A 22322-nucleotide genomic window follows, 5' to 3' on the forward strand; every position below is an offset into this window, starting at 1 on the left:
TAAGTAGACCAATTTTTAGCTTTCAGTGCTCTCACATTTTGAATGAAAATTACTCAGTCATGCAACACTGTCCCCATGTGACATTTTTTTTCCTTTTTTTCACACAAATAGAGCTTTCTTTTGGTTGTATTTAATCACCACTGGGTTTTTCATTTTTTGCGCTATAATTAAAAAAAAGACTGGAAATTCTGTAAAAAATTATATTTTTCTTTGTTTCTGTTATAAACTTTTGCAAATTAGTAATTTTTCTTCATAAATTTTGTCCAAAATTTATACTGCTACATATCTTTGGTAAAAATAACCCAAATCAGTGTGTATTATTTGGTCTTTGTGAAAGTTATAGAGTCCACAAGCTATGGTGCCAATCATTGAAAATTGATCACATCTGATGTACTGAGGGCCTATCTCATTTCTTGAGATACTAACAAGCCAGGAAAGTACAAATACCCCCCAAATGACCCCTTTTTGGAAAGTTTTTTGTATAAGGACCCTAAAATAGGGACACAAGTAACCCCCGGTACAGCAGGACTTTAAGCGCGAACAACATGTATAAGTATAAAATATCATTTATTAGAAAGATTAAAAAGACATATATAAAAAAAAAATAACAATAACTCATACAACACTTTTGGTGCATGATACTAAGTACATTTTCATCGTGTTTATTTGGTTCACATATTTCAAAGATGAATACAAAATTAGCCTGACATGTTTCAGGAACACTTCCCTTCTTCAGAGGCGTCTATAGGAGATAAATTTTGTATATTCTGAAAAAGAGGATTGTTTTTAACAAAGCATTTTTCAAAGCAAAAGGCACCCCCATTATGCATGAGCATGGCTAGCATACGTACCAATTCTTAAGATCTGAAAAAAATATATTTGATTTTTGTGAAAAACAGTTTTGGAAAACCTGATTTTGTCATTAATGGTCCATCAAAGTCGATAAAACCCATCTTTGCCTGAAACAACCCACACCAGGGTCCCCACCGAACGGCCAATTCAACACAGCTAACAGTAAGCCCTACGGAATGATAAAGTGTTTTGATAAGAATGGAAACTATATTTTTGTATGGAAAAATTGAGATGAATTGAAACAAGAAAAATTAGCAATAAAGGATAAAAAATTCTGGCGGGACAAGAGAGCCTTCCACGAAGGAAAAGCTTATAAATGGCATCAAAACATTTCGACACATCGCTCACAAAAGGACAATCTAGGTCAGAATTCAAGAGATTCTGGGTCAAACTCATCCTTAAATTCTTTTGTTTCTTCTTCTCAATATAAACACAGGAATCGCAAGCCGCAAAAAACCAAAAGATTATCGTCTGACGAAGACCCTTCACTAAACAAGAAATGTATCACAGATCCCATCCTTACCCAGCAATCTCCTCTCCTCTATTGGTAAAGGTAATTCACAAGGTGCTAATTTATCTTCTACTATAGGATCTTCTGGTGCTTGTTCTTCCTCCACTATACATACTGGTGATCTTCCTTCAGTCTCCACCACTATCACCCTATCCAAAACTGACAAAGATTTTTTAGTACACCACATGGAGGAGAATCCTCCAGACACTTAATTTCAGCATCCACTTCTATTTCAGGAATCTCTTCTAATTACAAAACGCAAAACATTATCAACCTTTCCAAACATTCACTTAGTCAAGCTGAAACAAATCTTTTACACAAGGGCCTAAGTTTTTGTCCAGACGCTGGCCTTAACACGTTTGAAACAATAAAGGATTTGCATCTTTTTGCACGAAAACTTTATTATAAAAGTCTTTTTTCTAAAGAAACAAACATTGCACAAAAGGAGACTCAGAGATCGGATGAAGCCTTATGCCGCGTATACACGGTCAGACTTTTTGACCGGACTTGTCTGACGGACGCTGACGGACCAAATCCGGCGAACAATCCGATCGTGTGTGGGCTTCACCGGACCTTTAGTGGACTTTTCCAGTCGCAAATCTGACAGACTTTAGATTTGGAACATGTTTCAAATCTTTACGTCGTAACTCCGCCGGACCCAGAAATCCGTTCGTCTGTATGCTAGTCCGACGGACAAAAACCAACGATAGGGCAGCTATTGGCTACTGGCTATCAACTTCCTTATTTTAGTCCGGTGTACGTCATCACGTACGAATCCGTCGGACTTTGGTGTGATCGTGTGTAGGCAAGTCCGGTCGTTAGAAAGTCCGTTGAAAGTCTGTCGAAAGTCTGTCAGACGGGCTGTCGGACTTTAGTAGCTGAAAAGTCCGACCGTGTGTACGTGCCATTAGATGATCTTCTGACTCTCCTTGAAGAACAGGATCCCAATGACCTCTTTGACTCAACAGACATTGAGGCCTTGTTGGAAGAACATATTTCAAAAGAACCTCCACTTAGCTCATGCACTCAAAATAAATTTTAAAAAAAGTCGGACAAATTCCCCTCATTTGCCAATAATCCCAATTTAGCGGCTTTTGTAGCCTCAGTCACAGCAGAAATTCGCAAAATAAAATTGCATGTACCTTGCAGCAATCTTACAATGGATGAACATGCTGCTTTAGACTCCTTAAAAAACAATTAAACCATCCGATAAGGATGGAAATATTGTTATTATGACCAATGAACAATATACAACAATGTGTCAGAAAGTCATTAACAACAAAACCTGGTATAGACCAATATCAAAAAGCGTCATTGATGAATTCAATGACGCTTTTTATGATATGATTGATGGAACATTCTGTAATGGGGCTATTGACAAAGACACATGGGAGTATATTAGAACCCCTTTTCCTCGTATCCCCACTTTATACTGCCTCCCAAAAATACACAAAAATCAAAAAAATCCCCCTGGTCGGCCCATTGTCTCAGGTAATGGCTCCATAACTGAAAACAGTCATCTTAAACCTTTCGTGTCCAATTTATTTTCATACACTAAAGACACTATCCATTTGCTACAAAGTCTAGAAGGATTACAAAATCCTTCTAGGATCAAAAACTGTATTCTTTTTTGCTAGAAGCATTGGAGTTCATCCTAACGCATAATGTTTTTTCTTTCAATGGGTCCCACTACCTCCAGGTGCAGGGGGTTGTGATGGGGACATGTTGTGCCCCATTGTATGCCAGCCTTTACCTGGGGGAGTGGGATCAATCTCTTTTGTCTGATGACAGTCTATCGACCTATACCACCCACGTGTTGGCGTGGTTTAGGTATATAGACGATATCCTTATGGTATGGGACAGTACACCTGAAAATCTAGAAAGCTTTGTGTATGCTATAAATAAAAATACGCTTAATTTATATTTTACCATGTCTTTCAGCAACACCTCTATTACATTCCTTGACTTACACATCACCAAACTGGCAGATGGCTCAATATCCAGCGGTCTCTATCATAAAGTGACAGCTGGAAATACCATTCTGCATGCGACTAGCTCACACCCTGAATTCCTGGTTCGGTCCATTCCGCATGGGCAGTATCTGAGGCTCAGACGCAATTGTTCCACAGATACAGAATTTATTCATGAATCTAACCTTTTAAGAAATCGACTTCTGGATCGAGGATATTCACCCACGTGCCTTAAAAAGGCTTTTAAACGTGCACGTGGATATTTAAGACAAGACATCCTTTTTTCCATACAAACACCAAACAATTCCAAACCAATCACTAGATTGATAACCACATACAACAAAGCTATTAAGAAAGTGCTGCAAAAGCACTGGCACTTGTTGCAAATTGATCCAAATTTAAAGTCGCATATATCTGCAACACTTACTATAACTTTCAGACGAGCACGTTCCCTAAGAGATCATCTGGTCAAAAGTGAATACACAGGCACCTTCTGATCTGATATTTGTAAAAGACCTGGGACCTTCACATGCGGAGGTTGCATGTGTTGTCAATACATGAACACACAGTCAAAATTTGCACTATCCAATGGCGAGATGTATAGACCTAAACATTACGCCAACTGCAAGATGCCCGGTGTTGTTTATCTATTAACTTGCCAATGTAAATGTTTTTACATTGGTAAAACGAAATTAGAATTTTACAAGAGAGCAACCCGACACATCACCAGCATGAAACATGCGAACCCGGACCTCCCTCTGGGGCGACATGTACGAGACCATCACGCGGGAAAAACTCCCCGCTTCCTTTTCACCATCCTTGAAAGGGTTCACCCGGACAACAGGGGTGATGACTGGAACAAAATCTTGCTCCAGAGGGAGGTCCGCTAGATTGCTAACCTCAACGCAACCTCTTTCCCAGGTCTCAATACTCAATTAAGTTTCCGTCCCTTTCTAGACGGGTTTGTTTCAGGAGGTTGTGAAAAAGACTAATCTTAAACCCAGAGATCTAGGTCTATCCCTGGGGTTATTCGCAAAAAAGATGATTACTCCTTAAACACCTGTTGTAAATGTACTTTTTGAATTCATTTTTGATATGCTTTGTATCTGTTTGTTCTGTATTTTCTCTTTTGGCGTTTGTCAAATTTAACTTCATGAATAATTCATGTTGGACAACAAGACCACATTATACATCTGTACATTATATGAAGCCAAGCCATATCTGTATTGTTCCTTATGTTTTTTTAATCTTAGTCCCACATGATGTATTTGATCATGTTTACATATGTGCCATTATATATTCTAATTTGTTTTATCCCTTTATTATAATATGTTTATGAACTTCTATTAACCTTTTGGTCTTCATTGATCTTGTTAACATCTAAATTTCCGTTTTGTCCCTCCTTTCATAGGGGGTTTGATTCATCCCCGCCCGGCGCACGGGGACCCATTTTTTCCTTTCCCTCCATTGGTATGGGTTGGGGTGGTGGGCCGCTATATTACGCTGCATGCCCCATCTGCTTTGGTCATTTGGGACATTGCGGCGATCGTGCACCTGAGGACTTGATCTGCATGACGCTTCCCCAGTGCTACATCTGCAGTGAGGCGACGACATGCATCTCTTGTCCTGGGGGTCCCTCATATGTGCCTTCTCATGGCTCTCTCCTTCGGTTTTTATGGCCCCTGTTTATGTTCGGTCCTCTTCTTTTTTCCTGTGCATTCTATTTTGCTTTTTGCTGTTGTTATGGAAACGACCAATAATAATTTCATCTATAAAGCGTCCGCTTTGTTTTTTTCACGAATTCGTTGTGCGATGACGTCACTGCGTTATTACACAGGACGACGACGCACACTGACATTCTCTGCTGACACCATATTGTTGTTCAGCACTGCACATGCGCCGGCGGCTTTTTAAGCCCATACCTGGCGCAGCTTTTTCAAAACCCTCAGATCAAACAACCATGTTAGCCACAATCGGTCACACATTCAGCCTCAACAGGTAAAAGGTCTGTCTCCATTTTATTTGATCTTTAATTCACTTAATTTACAAGGAAGTATTTTTACTTATTCATTTGAATATTCAATCGAATTGTCATGATAAATGACCTTCTAACTGCAATATAAAATGAATATAATTTACAATTCATTATTTTTTAATCTTATCTTCGCAAATAATTATTTGATATAACCTCTGATGTTTCAATTTTTCCATACAAAAATATAGTTTCTATTCTTATTAAAACACTTTATCATTCCGTAGGGCTTACTGTTAGCTGTGTTGAGTTGGCCGTTCGGTGAGGACCCTTGTGTGGGTTGTTTCAGGTAAAGATGGGGTTTATTGGCTTTGATGGACCATTAATGACAAAATCAGGTTTTCCAAAATTGTTTTTCACAAAAAGCAAATACATTTTTTTCACATCTTAAGAATTGGTACGTATGCTAGTCATGCTCATGCATTATGGGGGTGCCTTTTGCTTTGAAAAATGCTTTGTTAAAACCAATCCTCTTTTTCAGAATATACTACATTATCTCCTATAGACACCTCTGAAGAAGGGAAGTGTTCCCGAAACATGTCAGGCTAATTGGAGGAATATTGTTTTCATCTTTGAAATATGTGAAACAATATAAACACAATGAAAATGTACTTTGTATCATGCACCAAAAGTGTTGTATGAGTTATTGTTATTTTTTTTATATATGTCTTTTTAATCTTTCTAATAAATGATATTTTATACCTATACATGTTGTTCGCCCTTAAAGTCCCGCTGTACCGGGGGGTACTTGTGTCCCTATTTTAGGATCCTTATACAATAATCATTGGGATGTTGGCAACACCTCTTTGAGAATAACATTTCTCTTTGTGGTTCACCATATACCGTATATACTCGAGTATAAGTCGAATTTTTTTTTTGGGCTGAAAGTGTCCCCTTCGACTTATACTTGAGTCACCGCCGTCTGTCTGCATGATCAGCGTGTCATGCAGGCAGACGGCGGCCAGCGTGTGATGATAGTGTTCGGCGGCTATTGCAGCTTTCAAAAGCCGCGCCTCCTGCTCGTCTGTGATAGGCTGAACAGCTGTCAGTGTACAGCCTATCACGGACATTCTCTCATTCTCGTCCGTGGTATGAGAATGAGAGAATGTCCGTGATAGGCAGTCAGCGGTCAGCCTATCACAGAAGAGGAGGAGGCGCGGCTTTTGAACTGTGGAATGGCCGCCGAACACTATCATCACATGTCGGCCACCGTTTGAGGATGGAGATCGCCACAGGGAGGATGGAGATCGCCACAGGGAGGCTACACAGGACACAGGTAGGCTGCACATGCACACAGGACACATGCACACAGGACATGTACAGGACACATGCACACAGGACATGTACAGGACACATGCACACAGGGACACAGGACACATGTACAGGACACACATGTACAGGACACATACACATGTACAGGACACAGGACACATGCACAGGGTACAGGTAGGCTGCACAGGACACAGGGAGGCAGGCAGCTGCAGATGGGCATTGTTGACCCTCTGCATTTCTCACCCTCGTCTTAAACTTGGGTCAATACATTTTTCCCAGTTTTTTGTGGTAAATTAGGGGCCTCGACTTATACTCGGAACGACTTATACTCGAGTATATACGGTATACCCTTTTTGGAAAGTGGACATTCCAAGGTATTTAGTAAGATGCATGGTGAGTTTTTTTAAGTTGTAGTTTTTTCCCACAATTCTTTGCAAAATTAAGTTTTTTGGGTTTTTTTTCACAAAATTGTCATATTAACAAGTTATTTCTCACACACAGCATATGCATACCACAAATTACACCCCAAAATACATTCTGCTACTCCTCCCGAGTATGGCGATACCACGTGTGTGAGACTTTTACACAGCGTGGCCACATACAGAGGCCCAGCATGCAGGGGGCATCATCAGGCGTTCTAGGAGCATAAATTACACATAGCTTCCAACCGTCCCTGATTTTGAGGGACTGTCCCTGATTTGGAAAAAAGTCCCTCTGTCCCTGTTTCTTCTCATTTGTCCCTCATTTTGGTCTGATGCATATATCTGTATATGAAATGCACCATTTATCTATCAAAAAAGTGTTTTACAGTGGTAATTCCTTTATCCAGTTTCAAAATTGTTGCATTTGTATATTTCAAAAGCCAATATAAAGGAATAATAGAAGTAAGATAAAAAAAGCACTTGTAGGTTTAACTAATAATTTTTTTGTATAATTCTCCTTTAAGGGTGTGTGGCAGGGGGGTGTCCTTTGCCTACATACTTTTGCTAATAGGTGTCCCTCATTCCAGTCTCAGAAAGTTGGAAGGTATGATTACACATATAATTTCTTGACTACCTTAGATTTTTGAAGGCCCTGAGGACCAGGACAATGGAAACGCCCAAAAAATGATTCCATTTTAGAAAGCAAGCACCCCAACGTATATTCTATAAAGCATAATGGGTGTTTTGAACATGTCATTTTTTTCCACAAGTTTTTGGAAAATGTGGAAAGAAAATGGAAATGCATTATTTTTTTTACACAAAGTTGTCCATTTATACAATATTTTTAACACATAACATGTACATACCAAAAATTACACCCCAAAATATATTCTACTACTCCTCCTGAGTACAGCGATACCACATGTGTGAGACTTTTACACAGTCTGGCCACATACAGAGGCCAAACATGCAGGGAGAACCATTAGATGTTCTAGGGAAATACATTTCAAATCTAATTTGACTACCTATTACACTATTGTGAGGCACTGCAGTGGCATGGATAAGAACCGATGTGGCATGGATGAGGCATAGATGAGCATGAATGAGGCATAAATGAGCCATGGATGGGGATGGATGAGCTGTGGATGGGGATGGATGAGCATGGATGGGATGGCTGAGCATGGATGGGATGGCTGAGCATGAATGGGATGGCTGAGTATGGATGGGGATGGCTGAGCATGGTTGGAGATGGCTAAGTATGGATGGGATGGCTGAGCATGGATGGGGATGGCTGAGCATGGATGGGATAGCTGAGTATAGATGGGGATGGCTGAGCATGGATGGGGATGGCTGAGCATGGCTGGGATGGCTGAGTATGGATGGGGATGTCTGAGTATGGATGGGGATGGCTGAGCATAGATGGGGATGGCTGAGCATGGATGGGGATGGTTGAGCATGGATGGGATGGCTGAGTATGGATGGGATGGCTGAGTATGGATGGGGATGGCTGAGCATGGATGGGGATGGCTGAGCATGGATGGGGATGGTTGAGCATGGATGGGATGGCTGAGTATGGATGGGGATGGTTCAGCATGGATGGGATGGCTGAGCATGGTTGGGGATGGCTGAGCATGGTTGGGTGTGGCTGAGCATAGATGGGGATGGCTGAGTATGGATGGGGATGGCTGAGTATGGATGGGATGGCTGAGTATGGATGAGGATGGCTGAGCATAGATGGAGATGGCTGAGCATGGATGGGGATGGTTGAGCATGGATGGGATGGCTGAGTATGGATGGGGATGGCTGAGCATGGATGGGGATGGCTGAGCATTAGACATGTGCATTCGTTTTCGTCCGAATGCATTTTCGTCCGAATTTCAGGTATTTTCGTTATCGTTTTAACAAACGATAACGAAAGTGCAGAGTCCGAAAAACGAAAGATCCGACATAAACAAATGCTTTATTTTCGTTTTCGTTGCTACAACAGTTCGATATAGATAGGAGATTCGACATGATGATGACAATAACAATCTGTCCATCAAACCTGTGGTCGAATGTGCCTAACCTTAGCTCTATTAGTCCAAGATTATTCTACATAGAGAGAAAAGATTCGACGTAGAGAGGAAAGATTCGACGTAGGGGAGGAAAGATTCGACGTAGGGGAGGAAAGATTCGACGTAGGGGAGGAGATTCGACGTAGGGGAGGAAAGATAGATAAAAATAATGATGATGATGAATGTTATTGGCTGATTGTAACCAAAGAGGAGGAGCAGTAAAATAGCTAGAACTAAGTACACACGTACTTTGGCTTATGGTGTCTGTTGAAAGTTCTAAGAAGATTTGACGGAGCAGGTAAACTATATGGCGTTGCACAGTTTAGCTGCTCCGTCGAATCTTCTTTGAACATTCGACAGACACCATAAGCATTCAATGACAGATTCAACCATAATTAGGATTTTCGGACGAATGCAATTTTTAACGAAAACCGAAATAAATAAAAACGAATTTCGGGAGTAACTAAATAAATGTATTTTTTGGACGAAAACGAAATTCCGAAACGAAATATTTCAGTGTGCACATGTCTACTGAGCATGGTTGGGGATGGCTGAGCATGGTTGGGGATGGCTAAGCATGGTTGGGGATGGCTAAGCATAGATGGGGATGGCTGAGCAAGGATGGGATGGCTGAGTATGGATGGGATGGATGAGTATGGATGGGGATGGCTGAGCATGGATGGGAATCACTGAGCATGGATGGGGATGGTTGAGCATGGATGGGATGGCTGATTATGGATGGGAGAGCATGGATGGGATGGCTGAATATGGATGGGAGAGCATGGATGGGATGGCTGAATATGGATGGGAGAGCATGGATGGGATGGCTGAGCATGAATGGGTGTGGCTGAGTATGGTTGGATGGATGATGTAGGAATGGGCACAGAGCAGCGCTGGGTGGGCACTATAGATCCAGCCCACAGCGCTGCTGCACCCGATCTCTCACCCTCACACTATACCATACGTACGGAGAGGAGAGAATCAAATGCTGGAGCGATCAGTTTACAACTGATCGCTCCAGCATTTGACGGAGCAATCACGTGGTAAATGGCCGTTGTCATCAGCCATTTACCATGATCCATGATGCGGAGTACCCAGCGGTCACGGATATTCCCGGGGGCGTGCGGGAGCACGATTCTGGGAGGATGTCATAGTACGCCCCCACAGAGTTATTGAGCCATGCTGTAGCCATCATTCGGCTATGGCGCAGTTGTTAAGTGGTTAAATGTTTTTTTTTTTTTTTATCTGAAAAATACAATGTCCCCCCGAAGTAGAATAATCATCAATTACGACGCCTGCCGCACCGCTGGACCAGGAAAAAAAAGCTCCGCCTGTGACAAAGGCTTACCGCCGAATGTCTCCTCCACCGGGTTATAGTTCTTAAATTGGTTAGGGGCGGGGGCCACCTGGTGATGTCACCAGGTGGCCCCACCCCTTACCTATATAAGAACTGTCACTCGGTAGAGGAGGCATTCAGCGGTCAGCCTTCGTCGCAGGTGGAGCTTTTTCTTTTTTCCGGGTCCGGCGGGTGTAGTGATTGACGATGGATCTACATCGGGGACATTGTTTTTTCATTTTTTTAAATTTTATTAATAAAGGGCTTGTCAAAAACTTGTCTAGTGTTTTTATTTATTTTTTACACTTTTTTTTGGTGAATAAGTAAATCCGTAAATGTATTTTATTGGGATTTTATGTGATAGACCAACACAAAGTGGCACATAATTGTGAAGTGGAAGAAAAATGATAAAAGGTTTTCAAAATGTTTTATAAATAAATATGTGAAAAGTTTGGGGTGCATCTTTATTCAGCCCCCCTGAGTCAATACTTTGTAGAACCACCATTCGCTGCAATTACAGCTGCAAGTCTTTTTGGGGATGTCTCTACCAGCTTTCCATAGATAGAGAGTAATATTTTTGCCCATTCTTCTTTGCAAAATAGCTCAAGCTGTCAGATTGGATGGAGAGGGTCTGTGAACAGCAATTTTCAAGTCTTGTCACAGAGTCTCAATTGGATTTAGGTCTGTGCTTTGACTGGGCCATTCTAATGCATGAATATGGTTTGATCTAAACTATTCCATTGTAGCTCTGGCTGTATGTTTAGGGTCGTTGTCCTACTGGAAAGTGAACCTCCGCCCCTGTCTCAAGTCTTTTGCGGAGTCTAACAGGTTTTCTTCTAAGATTGCCCTGTATTTGGCTCCATCCATCTTCCCATCAACTCTGACCAGTTTCCCTGTCTCTGCTGAAGAAAAGAATCCCCACATGATGCTGCCACCACCATGTTTCATGGAGGGGGTGGTGTATTCAGGGTGATGTGCTGTGTTAGTTTTCCGCCACACATAGCATTTTGCTTTTAGGCCAAAAAGTTCAATTTTGGTCTCATCTGACCAGAGCACCTTCTTCCACATGTTTGTTGTGTCCCCCACATGGCTTCTGCAAACAGGACTTCTTATGGCTTTCTTTCAACAATGGCTTTCTTCTTGCCACTCTTCCATAAAGGCCAAATTTGTGGAGTGCACAACTAATAGTTGTCCTGTGGACAGATTCTCCCACTTGAACTGTGGACCTCTGCAGCTCCTTCAGAGTTAACATGGGCCTCTTGGCTTCTTTTCTGATTAATGCTCTTCTTGCCTGTCAGTTTAGGTGGACGGCCATGTCTTGGTAGGTTTGCAGTTGTGCCATACTCTTTCCATTCTCAGATGATGGATTGAACAGTGCTCTGTGAGATGTTCAAAGCTTGAGATATATTAATTATACCTAACCCTGCTTTAAACTTCTCCACAACTTTATCCCTAACCTGTCTGGTGTGTTCCTTGGCATTCATGATGCTGCTTGTTCTCCAACAAACCTCTGAGGGCTTCACAGAACAGCTGTATTTATACTGAGATCAAATTACACACAGGTGCACTCTATTTACTAATTAGTTGACTTCTGAAGGCAATTGGTTCCACTACATTCTAGCTAGGGGTATCAGAGTAAAGGGGCTGAATACAAATGTACGCCACACTTTTCAGATCTTTATTTGTAAAACATTTTTAAACCCATTTATCATTTTCCTTCTGCTTCACAATTATATGCCACTTTGTGTTGGTCTATCACATAAAATCCCAATAAAATACATTTATATTTTTGGTTGTAACATGACAAAATGTGGAAAATTTCAAGGGGTATGAATACTTTTTCAAGGCACTGTACAGACAACAGTTCAAAATAAAGTGCAGTCAATGCCCTAATGCCCCTAGTCCATAACTCAGGCCTGTGGCTGCCCCAGCATACCTGCATAGGAAAGAGTCCATTCTTGGCAGAGTCCATGCTTGGAATCTCCAGGAAGAACTGCAAGTCCTAGCAATCCACCTAGGCAGTTGGAATTCTGACCTCGGCATCTCACTGGGAATCCAGATTCCAGTAACGGCAGCAAAAGTGTTCCACCAGAATGGAACAGTCAGAACCAAACAGAACAGCAAAAAGAACCCCCAGGGTCCCGGGCCTCCGTCCCTTTTATAGCACACAGGACTGGAGGGTCGCACGCAGGGAAAACCCACCAAGGAAGACTCGAGAAACACAATGAACACCCAACTTCCTGGTTGGAGCAGCATCAACCACTACCTGCCTACAAACCTCCTTGTTGTCATGATCTTATCATAAAGTGCGTCTAAGCAAAGGACGGGCAGCAGGAGAGCTGTAAACATAGTCAGTAAGCTACTAGGGCCAAGAGCTGTGGACAGAAATTTTCAGGGAAGAGGGGACATCAATATACAGAATTAACCATTAAACATAATTTTCCAGATAACTACTTCGTCCTCAGTAGTTTATCAGTCTTATTCAGCATCTTTGAGTCTTGGTGTAAATTTTTGCTCTCCCACCCCAAGCAAATGCTAAAAGATGTGGTTTAGTTGTAACGTGTAGTAGTAAGTAGCAGAGTTGTAGTAGCAATAATAATGACCACATAATCAAATAATAATGACCACATTATTAAATAAAACTTCCTAAAACTTGTTTTTTTTTTTTTAAACAAATAGCTGTCTTTCAACTTTTACCTGAGGAAACACTGGGATTTTTACAGTCTGAAGAAGATTGCTTTAGACATATGCAGTAAATTTCAGTGCTGGCTGGGTTGACCAGAGGGCAATACATCTACAGAACAGCAGCAGCTAAGGAAATTACCCTTCCTGCATACCTTCGAAAGGGGATCTGTGACTAGTGGCAACAGTTCTGCGGTTTCCTCCTGTGCATCTGATGTCTTCAGGGTACAGGGTCAGTGTCAACAGCAACTTTTTCAGATCTTTAAAATACAGTACTGGATTTGTGATATCTTCAATATTTTCTATGTTTAATTTGCCTCAACAGCTCCCTTAATGGGGCTTGAGTCATAGCTCTCACCATTGGGTCACCCATTAAGTACTGTACATGTTTGACTTGTTCTTCACTGTATTTGACTTTGGTTTGCATAATTAATTTAAAATTTAATGCCAATTTTCACTTTCTTTAGATGTGCTGTATCCAGTAATCTTTGTGTTTTTATCATATATATAATTGGCTACAATACACATGGAGCTTCATGTAAATAAGACTTTTTCTGGTTTTGTACTGTTGGGATTTTCAGATACACCTCATCTTATTTTTCCTGTCCTCTTCTTCTTCTTGGTTACGTATATCCTCTGCATTGCTGGAAATCTATTCATCTTTGTGCTTATTGTATCACAACACCGGCTTCATACACCAAGGTACGTCTTGATGGGGAATCTTGCCTTTGTGGATGTATGTTTTACCTCTACAATCATCCCCAGGGCCTTGCATGGTCTCCTCTCTGGAGACACCCACATCTCTGTCCATGACTGCTTTCTCCAGCTTTTTCTCTTCCTAGTAGTGGGCAGCATGGATTGTTTTTTGTTGGCCGTTATGGCCTTGGATCGCTACTGTGCAGTTTGCTTTCCCCTACAGTACCATTTGATGATGAACAAGAGAACTTGTATTTGTCTGGTGACATTTTCTTGGATTTTTGCTTGCCTTCAATCTACGTACAGCACTTGGCTGGCTTCTTCTCAGCTGTTCTGTGGTTGGGCAATCCAACACTTCTTCTGTGACTATCCCGTCATCATCATTCTATCCTGCTCTGGCTTGTCAGTCACTATGCAGACAGTTGACTTCATTGAAAGTTGCATTGTCATCTTTTCCCCAGTGCTTTTAATCCTCGGGTCCTATGTACTCATCATCAGAGCAGTTTTGACTCTAAAGTCATCTCAAGGAAGTAGAAAGACCTTCTCTACTTGCTCATCTCACCTCACCATGGTCATCCTATTCTACAGCACATTAATGTTCACATATTTACGGCCAAGCTCCATCTACTCACCAACCTACGATCGGGCCATCAGTGTAGTCTTCACCATCATTAACCCAACACTCAACCCGTTTATTTACAGCCTGAGAAATAAGGAGGTCAAAATCGCTTTTAAAAAAATTCTAGTGTAATAATTGTTACCATTTAAAACCATACTACACTTTTCTATCAAATAAATACAAAAAATTGTAATTTGCATATTTTATCTGTCCTGAGCCAATACAACTTTGTTACTATTGAAGTGTCTATTGTGCCCTGTAAGAAATATTTACAGTTGATCATGTGAACAATGCATTATTCAAAAACCACTTGCATTCTTTAAAATGTATCTAAATGCAAAACCTTTTTTTAGTTTTGGATACAATAGTGCATGGGTTAGAAACATTGCTGAGTTTTTTTAGCTTTCTGAAAAGTGAAATTTTCCTTCTCGATTTCTCTTGGTGGTTATTGACACCAGGATGTTCTGGTGAATTTCCCTCACTTTGGAAAGGTTTCTTCTCACTCCTTTTGTGTCTACAGGACAGGGGGGGGGGTAAAGAGAGATCTCTTATATGGGACACATATCGCAATAAAAGCCTTAAAACACTTTACCTATTTGCTGCTCTATCCAAAATTGGAAAATATCAATGTATGTAGATACTAATATAGTTGTATCCACTCTATCACATGTGTAGAATGATAGTAGGAATTTTTTTCACAGCTTTATAAAGGCTTATAAATAAATGTCCGAAATGCCTGAGGCTGCATCATGCTTGAATTATACAGTGGTAAACGGCCTGAGGACGGCAGATGTTCCAAGTCCAATTGTAGACACTTCTCCGACAGGTGTATATAAAGGAGATACACCCTTCACATAGCCACCATAGCCAATTATACACCTTTCGTCATTTTGCAGGCTTTTTTTTTGCATTTGCACACGTGTTTTTCTGGGTGTCTGAGACTTGAGGGTTGGAAAGCTAGTTACTATAGAAAGAAACACACAATGCATGCATTTTCACCTAATTTAGTTCATGTATGTTTGCTCGTTTTTCAAGAGCTTCCAATTATGTTTGCTGGGATCAAATGTACTTGAAACTTAAAGCAAGTAGTTTAGAAGAAGGCTACAGTATGTACTTATTTGAGCTAAAAGCTTCAAGCAACACTATGCTCAGATGTGAACAGCTACATTTGGAGCACACAAGATTTTGGAGGCTGGAGCTTTGAGCTACAAAACACTTGGGTGTAAATGAGACCTTAGTATCTGTGGCACTGACCACGATGTGATCATGTGGATGGACATTGCCAGCTCCGGCCCTACCATGGGTCCCACTGGGACCATTGGACCCAGGTGGCACTTTGAGAGGGGTGGCAAATTGACACTCAAGATTTTTTTTCTAGCAGTTTTGTGCGTCATCCAGGGGCGGACTGGCCTGGGGGGAAGGGTGACAACTGCCCCCCAGCTGCTCCACTGCCCTGGAAAAAGGCCGCCCTGCTGCCCTCAACATGCATACATATAGTTGTCGGGCCCGAGGGTGCTTGCACACAGTCTAACACCGAATGTTAACCACTTGCCGACCGCCGCACGCCGATGTACGTCCTAAGTTTGGCGGCGGATATCGTTGTTATGGCAGCAGCTAGCTGCCATAACTCTGGTATCCCCGTTTTCGTGCGGCGGTCGGCTTTCAGATAAAAGTGGTCTCTGTGGCAGATTTGCCACGAGATCACTTTTATCGGTGGCGGGAGAGGGACCCCCTCCCGCCGCGATTCGCTGCCTCCGCCGCTGCCAACGGCTCCGGCAAGCGGCGGAGGCAATTGCGTCTGTCTCCTTGCGGTGCTTGGAGACGAGTGAGGCTAAGATGGCGCTCACTCATCTCCATGACATTGCAGGGCGGAAGCGACGTCAAAGCGCCCATACGTCTTAAAGGCACATTTTTTTCAATGTAATTTTTTTTTTTTTTTATTGCATTTTAGAGTAAATATGAGATCTGAGGTCTTTTTGACCCCAGATCTCATATTTAAGAGGTCCTGTCATGCTTTTTTCTATTACAAGGGATGTTTACATTCCTTGTAATAGGAATAAAAGTGACACATTTTTATTTTTTTTTTAAACAGTGCAAAAATAAATAAAATCACGTAAAATAAATAATAAAAATTTAAAAAATGTTTTTTTTAAACCCCCCCGTCCTGACGAGCTCGTGCGCAGAAGCGAACGCATACTTGAGTAGCGCCCGCATATGAAAACGGTGGTCAAACCACACATGTGAGGTATCGCTGCAATCGTTAGAGCGAGAGCAATAAATTTAGCCCTAGACCTCCTCTGTAACGCAAAACATGCAACCTGTAGACTTTTTAAACTTGGCCTATGAAGATTTTTGAGGGTAAAAGTTTGAAGCCATTCCACGAGCGGGCGCAATTTTGAAGCGTGACATGTTGGGTGTTAATTTACTCGGCGTAACAATATCTTTCACAATATAAAAAAAATTGGGCTAACTTTACTGTTGTCTTATTTTTTTATTCAAAAAAGTGAATTTTTTCCCAAAAAATCGCACTTGTAAGACCGCTGCGCAAATACGGTGTGAAAAAAAGTATTGCAATGACCGCCATGTTTTAAACATGTAAACACCTAAATTCCAAACTAGGCTGGTCCTTAAGTGGAAGACTGTGGGAGCACTGGTAGAGAGGTAATAGTTAGTTCTGTGAGACAGGAGACAAGGGGCATCCATAATTTTTTCTAGTAGTGGCTGCTGATCTGCTGGATGGACAAATGTTGCATAACCTGTTATGCTCAAAAATCACTATACAGCTCTAGCTTGCCATTATACTACCCTAACCTGCCCCTATACTACCCTGGCCCACCCCTGTACTACCCTAGCGTGCCCCTATACTGCCCTAGCCTGTCTATACACTACCCTAGCCTGTCTATATATTACCATAGCCTGTCCATGTACTACTCTAGCCTGTCTATATACTACCCTTGCCTGTCTATATACTACCCTAGCCTGTCTATACTACCCTAGCCTGTCTATACTATCCTAGTCTGCCCATATACTATCCAAGCCCGCCCCTTGGAATTGAACATAATGGTATGTCATATAATTTTGCATATAGACAAGGTGCTGTTGCATGTAAATCTGACTTCCTGATAAATTAAATTTTAGTTTTAATTATCATGATATAAAATAATGGATGTGGGGGCCCTTTGGTGGCATAAAGGGTATCCACACTTATTTCTAAAGACTCAATGCAGTGGGCTGAGTAAAAACATACTGATGAGCAGGGCTTTTTTTCAGGGGGAGCTTGGTGGAACTCAGTTCCACCGCCTCAGGCTCAGACCCTTGGGGGGGCCTACTCACCACAATCACTTGTAAACACAGAAGTCCTGTTTCTGTGTTTACAAGTGACAGCTCTGCACTCTGTGTGTAACACCCCTGAACTCTGCACTCTGTATGTAATGCAACCCTGGTATTTATTGCCCCTTTAAGACCCTCCTACTGTTTGTGAAATTTGACTGACCACACCCACTATTTAATGTGATTTGGAGGGTGTTTGCGGGGGGAGGGGTTTTGGGGGGTCGTGGTTGAGTTCCAGCACCTGGTGTTTGAGAAAAAAAGCCCTGCTAATGAGTATGCTAAGGCACAGGACTGTGCTACCTATTTTTCTAGCACTGGGACCTCAAGATTATATGAGTGTGACTTTACCAATGCTGCAAATATAAAGGACTGTTTTCTTTATCTAAGGCCACACTACCCAGATAGCAAGCAATTGAGCTGCAAGCTTGAAAATGACTTGCTAAGCTATTGCTAGACTTGCCAGGCTTCACAAGTTTGTTGCACAATTGCAGCAATCGGCATTGGATGACTCTAGGTCAACTTTCTTTGCAAACATTCTGCAAGACTTCTGCAAGTTCTGGTTCAGTTATGTTGTGGAATTGTGATCCTACCAAAGGAGTCACTGTGACCTGCAGAGCTCTTGCTGTAGACTCACCACTGCAACTTTTCTGTTACTGGAGACTTGCCACGCAAATTTGCTTCAAAGTGGAAAAGTGTCAACTAGAACTTGTGCTTCAGGTGCTCTGTAAGAGAACAACTTGCCAGTGAAAATGTGCAGCAAGTTAACAAGACTTAAAAATTAAACACTGCCACAAATTTGTGGCAAGTTATCCTTGCTATCTGGCAGAGGGGGCTCTAGGCTTTGTGAGGCCTTAGGCAAAACCTAGACATGCGTCCCCACTCACGCCCATAATAGGAAAAATAATTCCGCAAGGCTCGCTTAACCACTTTTCGACCAGGCCACTGCTGAATGACAGCTACAGTGCGGTCGGCAAGTTCTGGGAGGGCATACATTGACGTCCTCCTGAACTTGCACTTCCCACGCACCCCCTGGGGCACGCATCTGGAAGTGTCCGTGCTTGCCGGGTCCTCCGGACCCAGCGCATCATGGATTGGGGTTAAAAGCCAGTGACAGCAGCCCTTTACCACGTGATTGTTTCATCCAATGACGGAGCGATCACTTGCCAACAAACCGGCACGTGTCCGGTTTAGCTCTCTCCTCACACCGATGGGCACAGCATGTGAGGAGAGGAGGGAGCCAGTGCAGCAGCGCAAGTGGGCTGGATCTGAAGTGCCCACAGCGCTGATCCATGCCCAATGATGCCTCATTAGTGCCCATCCATGTCTCATTCCAGCCCATCCATGCCTCATTCGTGCCCATCCATGCCTCATTAGTGCCCATCCATGCCTCATTAGTGCCCATCCATGCCTCATTCCAGCCCATCCATGCCTCATTCGTGCCCATCCATGTCTCATTCGTGCCCATCCATGCCTCATTCGTGCCCATCCATGTCTCATTCGTGCCCATCCATGCCTCATTCGTGCCCATCCATGTCTCATTCGTGCCCATCCATGCCTCATTAGTGCCCATCCATGCCTCATTCCAGCCCATCCATGCCTCATTCGTGCCCATCCATGCCTCATTAGTGCCCATCCATGCCTCATTCGTGCCCATCCATGCCTCATTCGTGCCCATCCATGTCTCATTCGTGCCCATCCATGCCTCATTCGTGTCCATCCATGCCTCATACGTGCTCATCCATGCCACATCAGTACTCATCCATACCTTATCAGTGCTCATCCATACCTCATCCGTGCCTCACCTGTGTCCATTCGTGCCTCATCCAGGCCACATCTGTGCCCATCCATGCCTCGTCCATGCCTATACATGCCTCATCAGTGCCTAATCCATGCCAAATCCGTGCTGATCCATGCCACATCCGTGCCTCATCCTAGCAACATCCGTGCTGATCCATGACCATCCATGCCACATCAGAGCTCATCTGTGCCTTATCCGTGTCCATTCATGCCTTATCCATGCTACATCAGTGCTCATCCGTGCCACATCCATGCCACATCAGTGCTCATCCATGCCACATCAGTGCTCATCCGTGCCACATCCATGCCACATCAGTGATTATCCTTGGCTCATCCATTCCACATCTATGCCACATCAGTTCTCATCCATGCCTCATCTGTGCCACATCAGTGCTCATCCATGCCTCATCCATGCCACATCAGTGCTTACCCGTGCCCATCCATGCCTCATATATGCCACATCAGTGCTCATCCATGCCTCATCTGTGTCCATCCATGCCTCATCCATGTCACATCAGTGCTCATCTGTGCCTTATCCGTGTCCATTCATGCCTTATCCGTGCCACATCAGTGCTCATCCATGCCTTATCTGTGCCACATCAGTGCTCATCCGTGCCACATTCATGCCACATCAGTGCTCATCCATGCCACATCAGTGCTCATCCGTGCCACATCCATGCCACATCAGTGCTCATCCATGCCACATCAGTGCTCACCCATGCCCATCCATGCCTCATATATGCCACATCAGTGCTCATCCATGCCTCATCTGTGTTCACCCATGCCTCATCCATGTCACATTAGTGCTCATCTGTGCCACATCAGTGCTCAACCGTGCCACATCCATGCCTCACCCGTACCCATCCATGCCTCATCCATGCCACATCTGTGCCACATCAGTGCTCATCAGTGCCATCAGTGCCCTACAGTGGCTTACAAAAGTGTGATAAGTAGTCATTAAATTAGAAGTGTATTTTATGTCCCTAGAACACCTGAGGGTGCTCCCTGCATGTTGGGCCTCTGTATGTGGCCAGGCTGTGTAAAAGTCTCACACATGTGGTATCGCCATATTCAGGAGGAGCAGCAGAATGCATTTTGGGGTATAATTTTTGCTATGTGCATGCTATGTGTTAGAAATATCTCATAAATTGCCCACTTTGTGTAAAAAAAATGAGTTTTCATTTTCTTTTTACATTTTCCAAAAACTTGTGAGGAAAAATTACATGTTCAAAAGATGTATTATGCCTCCTAGATTATGTGTTTGCTTCTATTTTCTATTGCCCTGGTGCTTCAGTTCCTTCAAAAGTATAATAGGTAGTCAAGAAATTAAATGTGTAATTCATGTCCCTAGAACACCTGACGGTGCTTCCTGCATGTTGGGCCTCTGTATGTGGCCAGGCTGTAAAAAGCTCTCACATGTGGTATCGCCATATTCAGGAAGAGTAGCAGAATATGTTTTGGGGTGTAATTGTAAGTATGTCATGTGAGAGAAATAACCCATTAATATGACAATTTTGTGAAAAAAATATTTTTTTTTAAATTTTGCAAAGAATTGTGGGAAACAGTTACAACTTCAAAAAACTCACTATGTCTCTTACTAAATACATTGGGATGTCTATTTTCTAAAAAGGGGTCATTTTGGGGGATATTTGTGCTGTGCTGGCTTGTTAGTGTCTCAAAAAATGAGATAGGCCGTCAGTACATCAGCTGTGATCAATTTTCAATGATTGGTACCATAGCTTGTAGACTCGAATGCCCCGTACACGCGATAGGATTTTCAGACGGAAAATGATCTATGGGAGCTTGTTGTCGAAAATTCCGACCACGTGTAGGCTCCATCGGACATTTTCCATCGGAATTTCCGTCACACAAAATTTGAGAGCTGGTTCTCAAATTTTCCGACAACAAAATCCGTTGTCAGAAATTCCGAACGTGTGTACACAATTCTGATGCACCAAGCAGAAGAGCTGCACTTGCTATTGAACTTCATTTTTCTCGGCTCGTCTTACGTGTTGTGCGTCACCGCGTTCTTGACGTTCGGAATTTCCGACAAGATTTGTGTGACAAGATTTGTGTGATTGTCGGAAAATCCTATCGTGTGCACAGGGCAGAATTTTCACAAAGACCAAATAATATACACTTATTTGGGGTATTTTTACCAAAGATATGTAGCAGTATAAATTTTGGGAAAAATGTATGAAGAAAAATTACAAATTTTCAAAATTTTATAACAGAAACAAAGAAAAAATTGGCCTGGTTAGGAGAGGGGTATAAGTGCCCGGTGGGCAAATGGTTAAGGGAGACAGGCTCTTAACGTTGCACAGCAGCATTAAGGTCCCTTGTCCCTCAAATCTCTCCCCATTGGAGGGCATTGGTGGAGTTAATTAACCAATTTGTGCTGCATTAGGGGCCACTTGCAGTGTTTTTTAACCCCTTCACAAAGTTGTTAATTAACACTGATGGCACTAATGCAGCACAAAGGGGTTAAATAACTGTCACCAGTTACTAATGCACCAGTGACCAGTGTCAGAACATTAACCCCTTCTTGCTGTGCTTTACTGACTAACGAAATTGTTAATGAATTAACCCCTTTATCACCTCCAGGAGTTAACTAATCCAGTTCACAAGAAAGAGAGACGGGGTGAGGGTAAGAGAGAGAGAGAGGCAAATGGGGTGAGGGGTGAGAGGGGGGTGAGAGAGAGAGAGATTGGGGCTGAGAGGGAAAGAGGGTGAGAGAGGGGTGAGAGAG

At 42.6% G+C, this 22322-nt stretch overlaps 1 protein-coding gene across 1 annotated transcript; it reads left to right on the forward strand.

Moving 5' to 3' along the window:
- The first annotated feature begins 13657 nt into the window (after positions 1–13657).
- On the forward strand, positions 13658–14578 carry LOC141108894 (olfactory receptor 1L6-like). The gene has a single exon (XM_073600863.1). The coding sequence runs from the start codon at positions 13658–13660 to the stop codon at positions 14576–14578; it is 921 nt and encodes a 306-aa protein (XP_073456964.1).
- The last annotated feature ends 7744 nt before the right edge of the window (positions 14579–22322 follow it).

This window comes from Aquarana catesbeiana, linkage group LG09 (genome assembly GCF_042186555.1).
Source record: "Aquarana catesbeiana isolate 2022-GZ linkage group LG09, ASM4218655v1, whole genome shotgun sequence".
Lineage (NCBI taxonomy): Eukaryota > Metazoa > Chordata > Amphibia > Anura > Ranidae > Aquarana > Aquarana catesbeiana.

Coding starts and splice junctions, on each gene's coding strand:
- LOC141108894 (XM_073600863.1), top strand. CDS start 13,658: ATGGAGCTTCATGTAAATAAGACTTTTTCTGGTTTTGTACTGTTGGGA.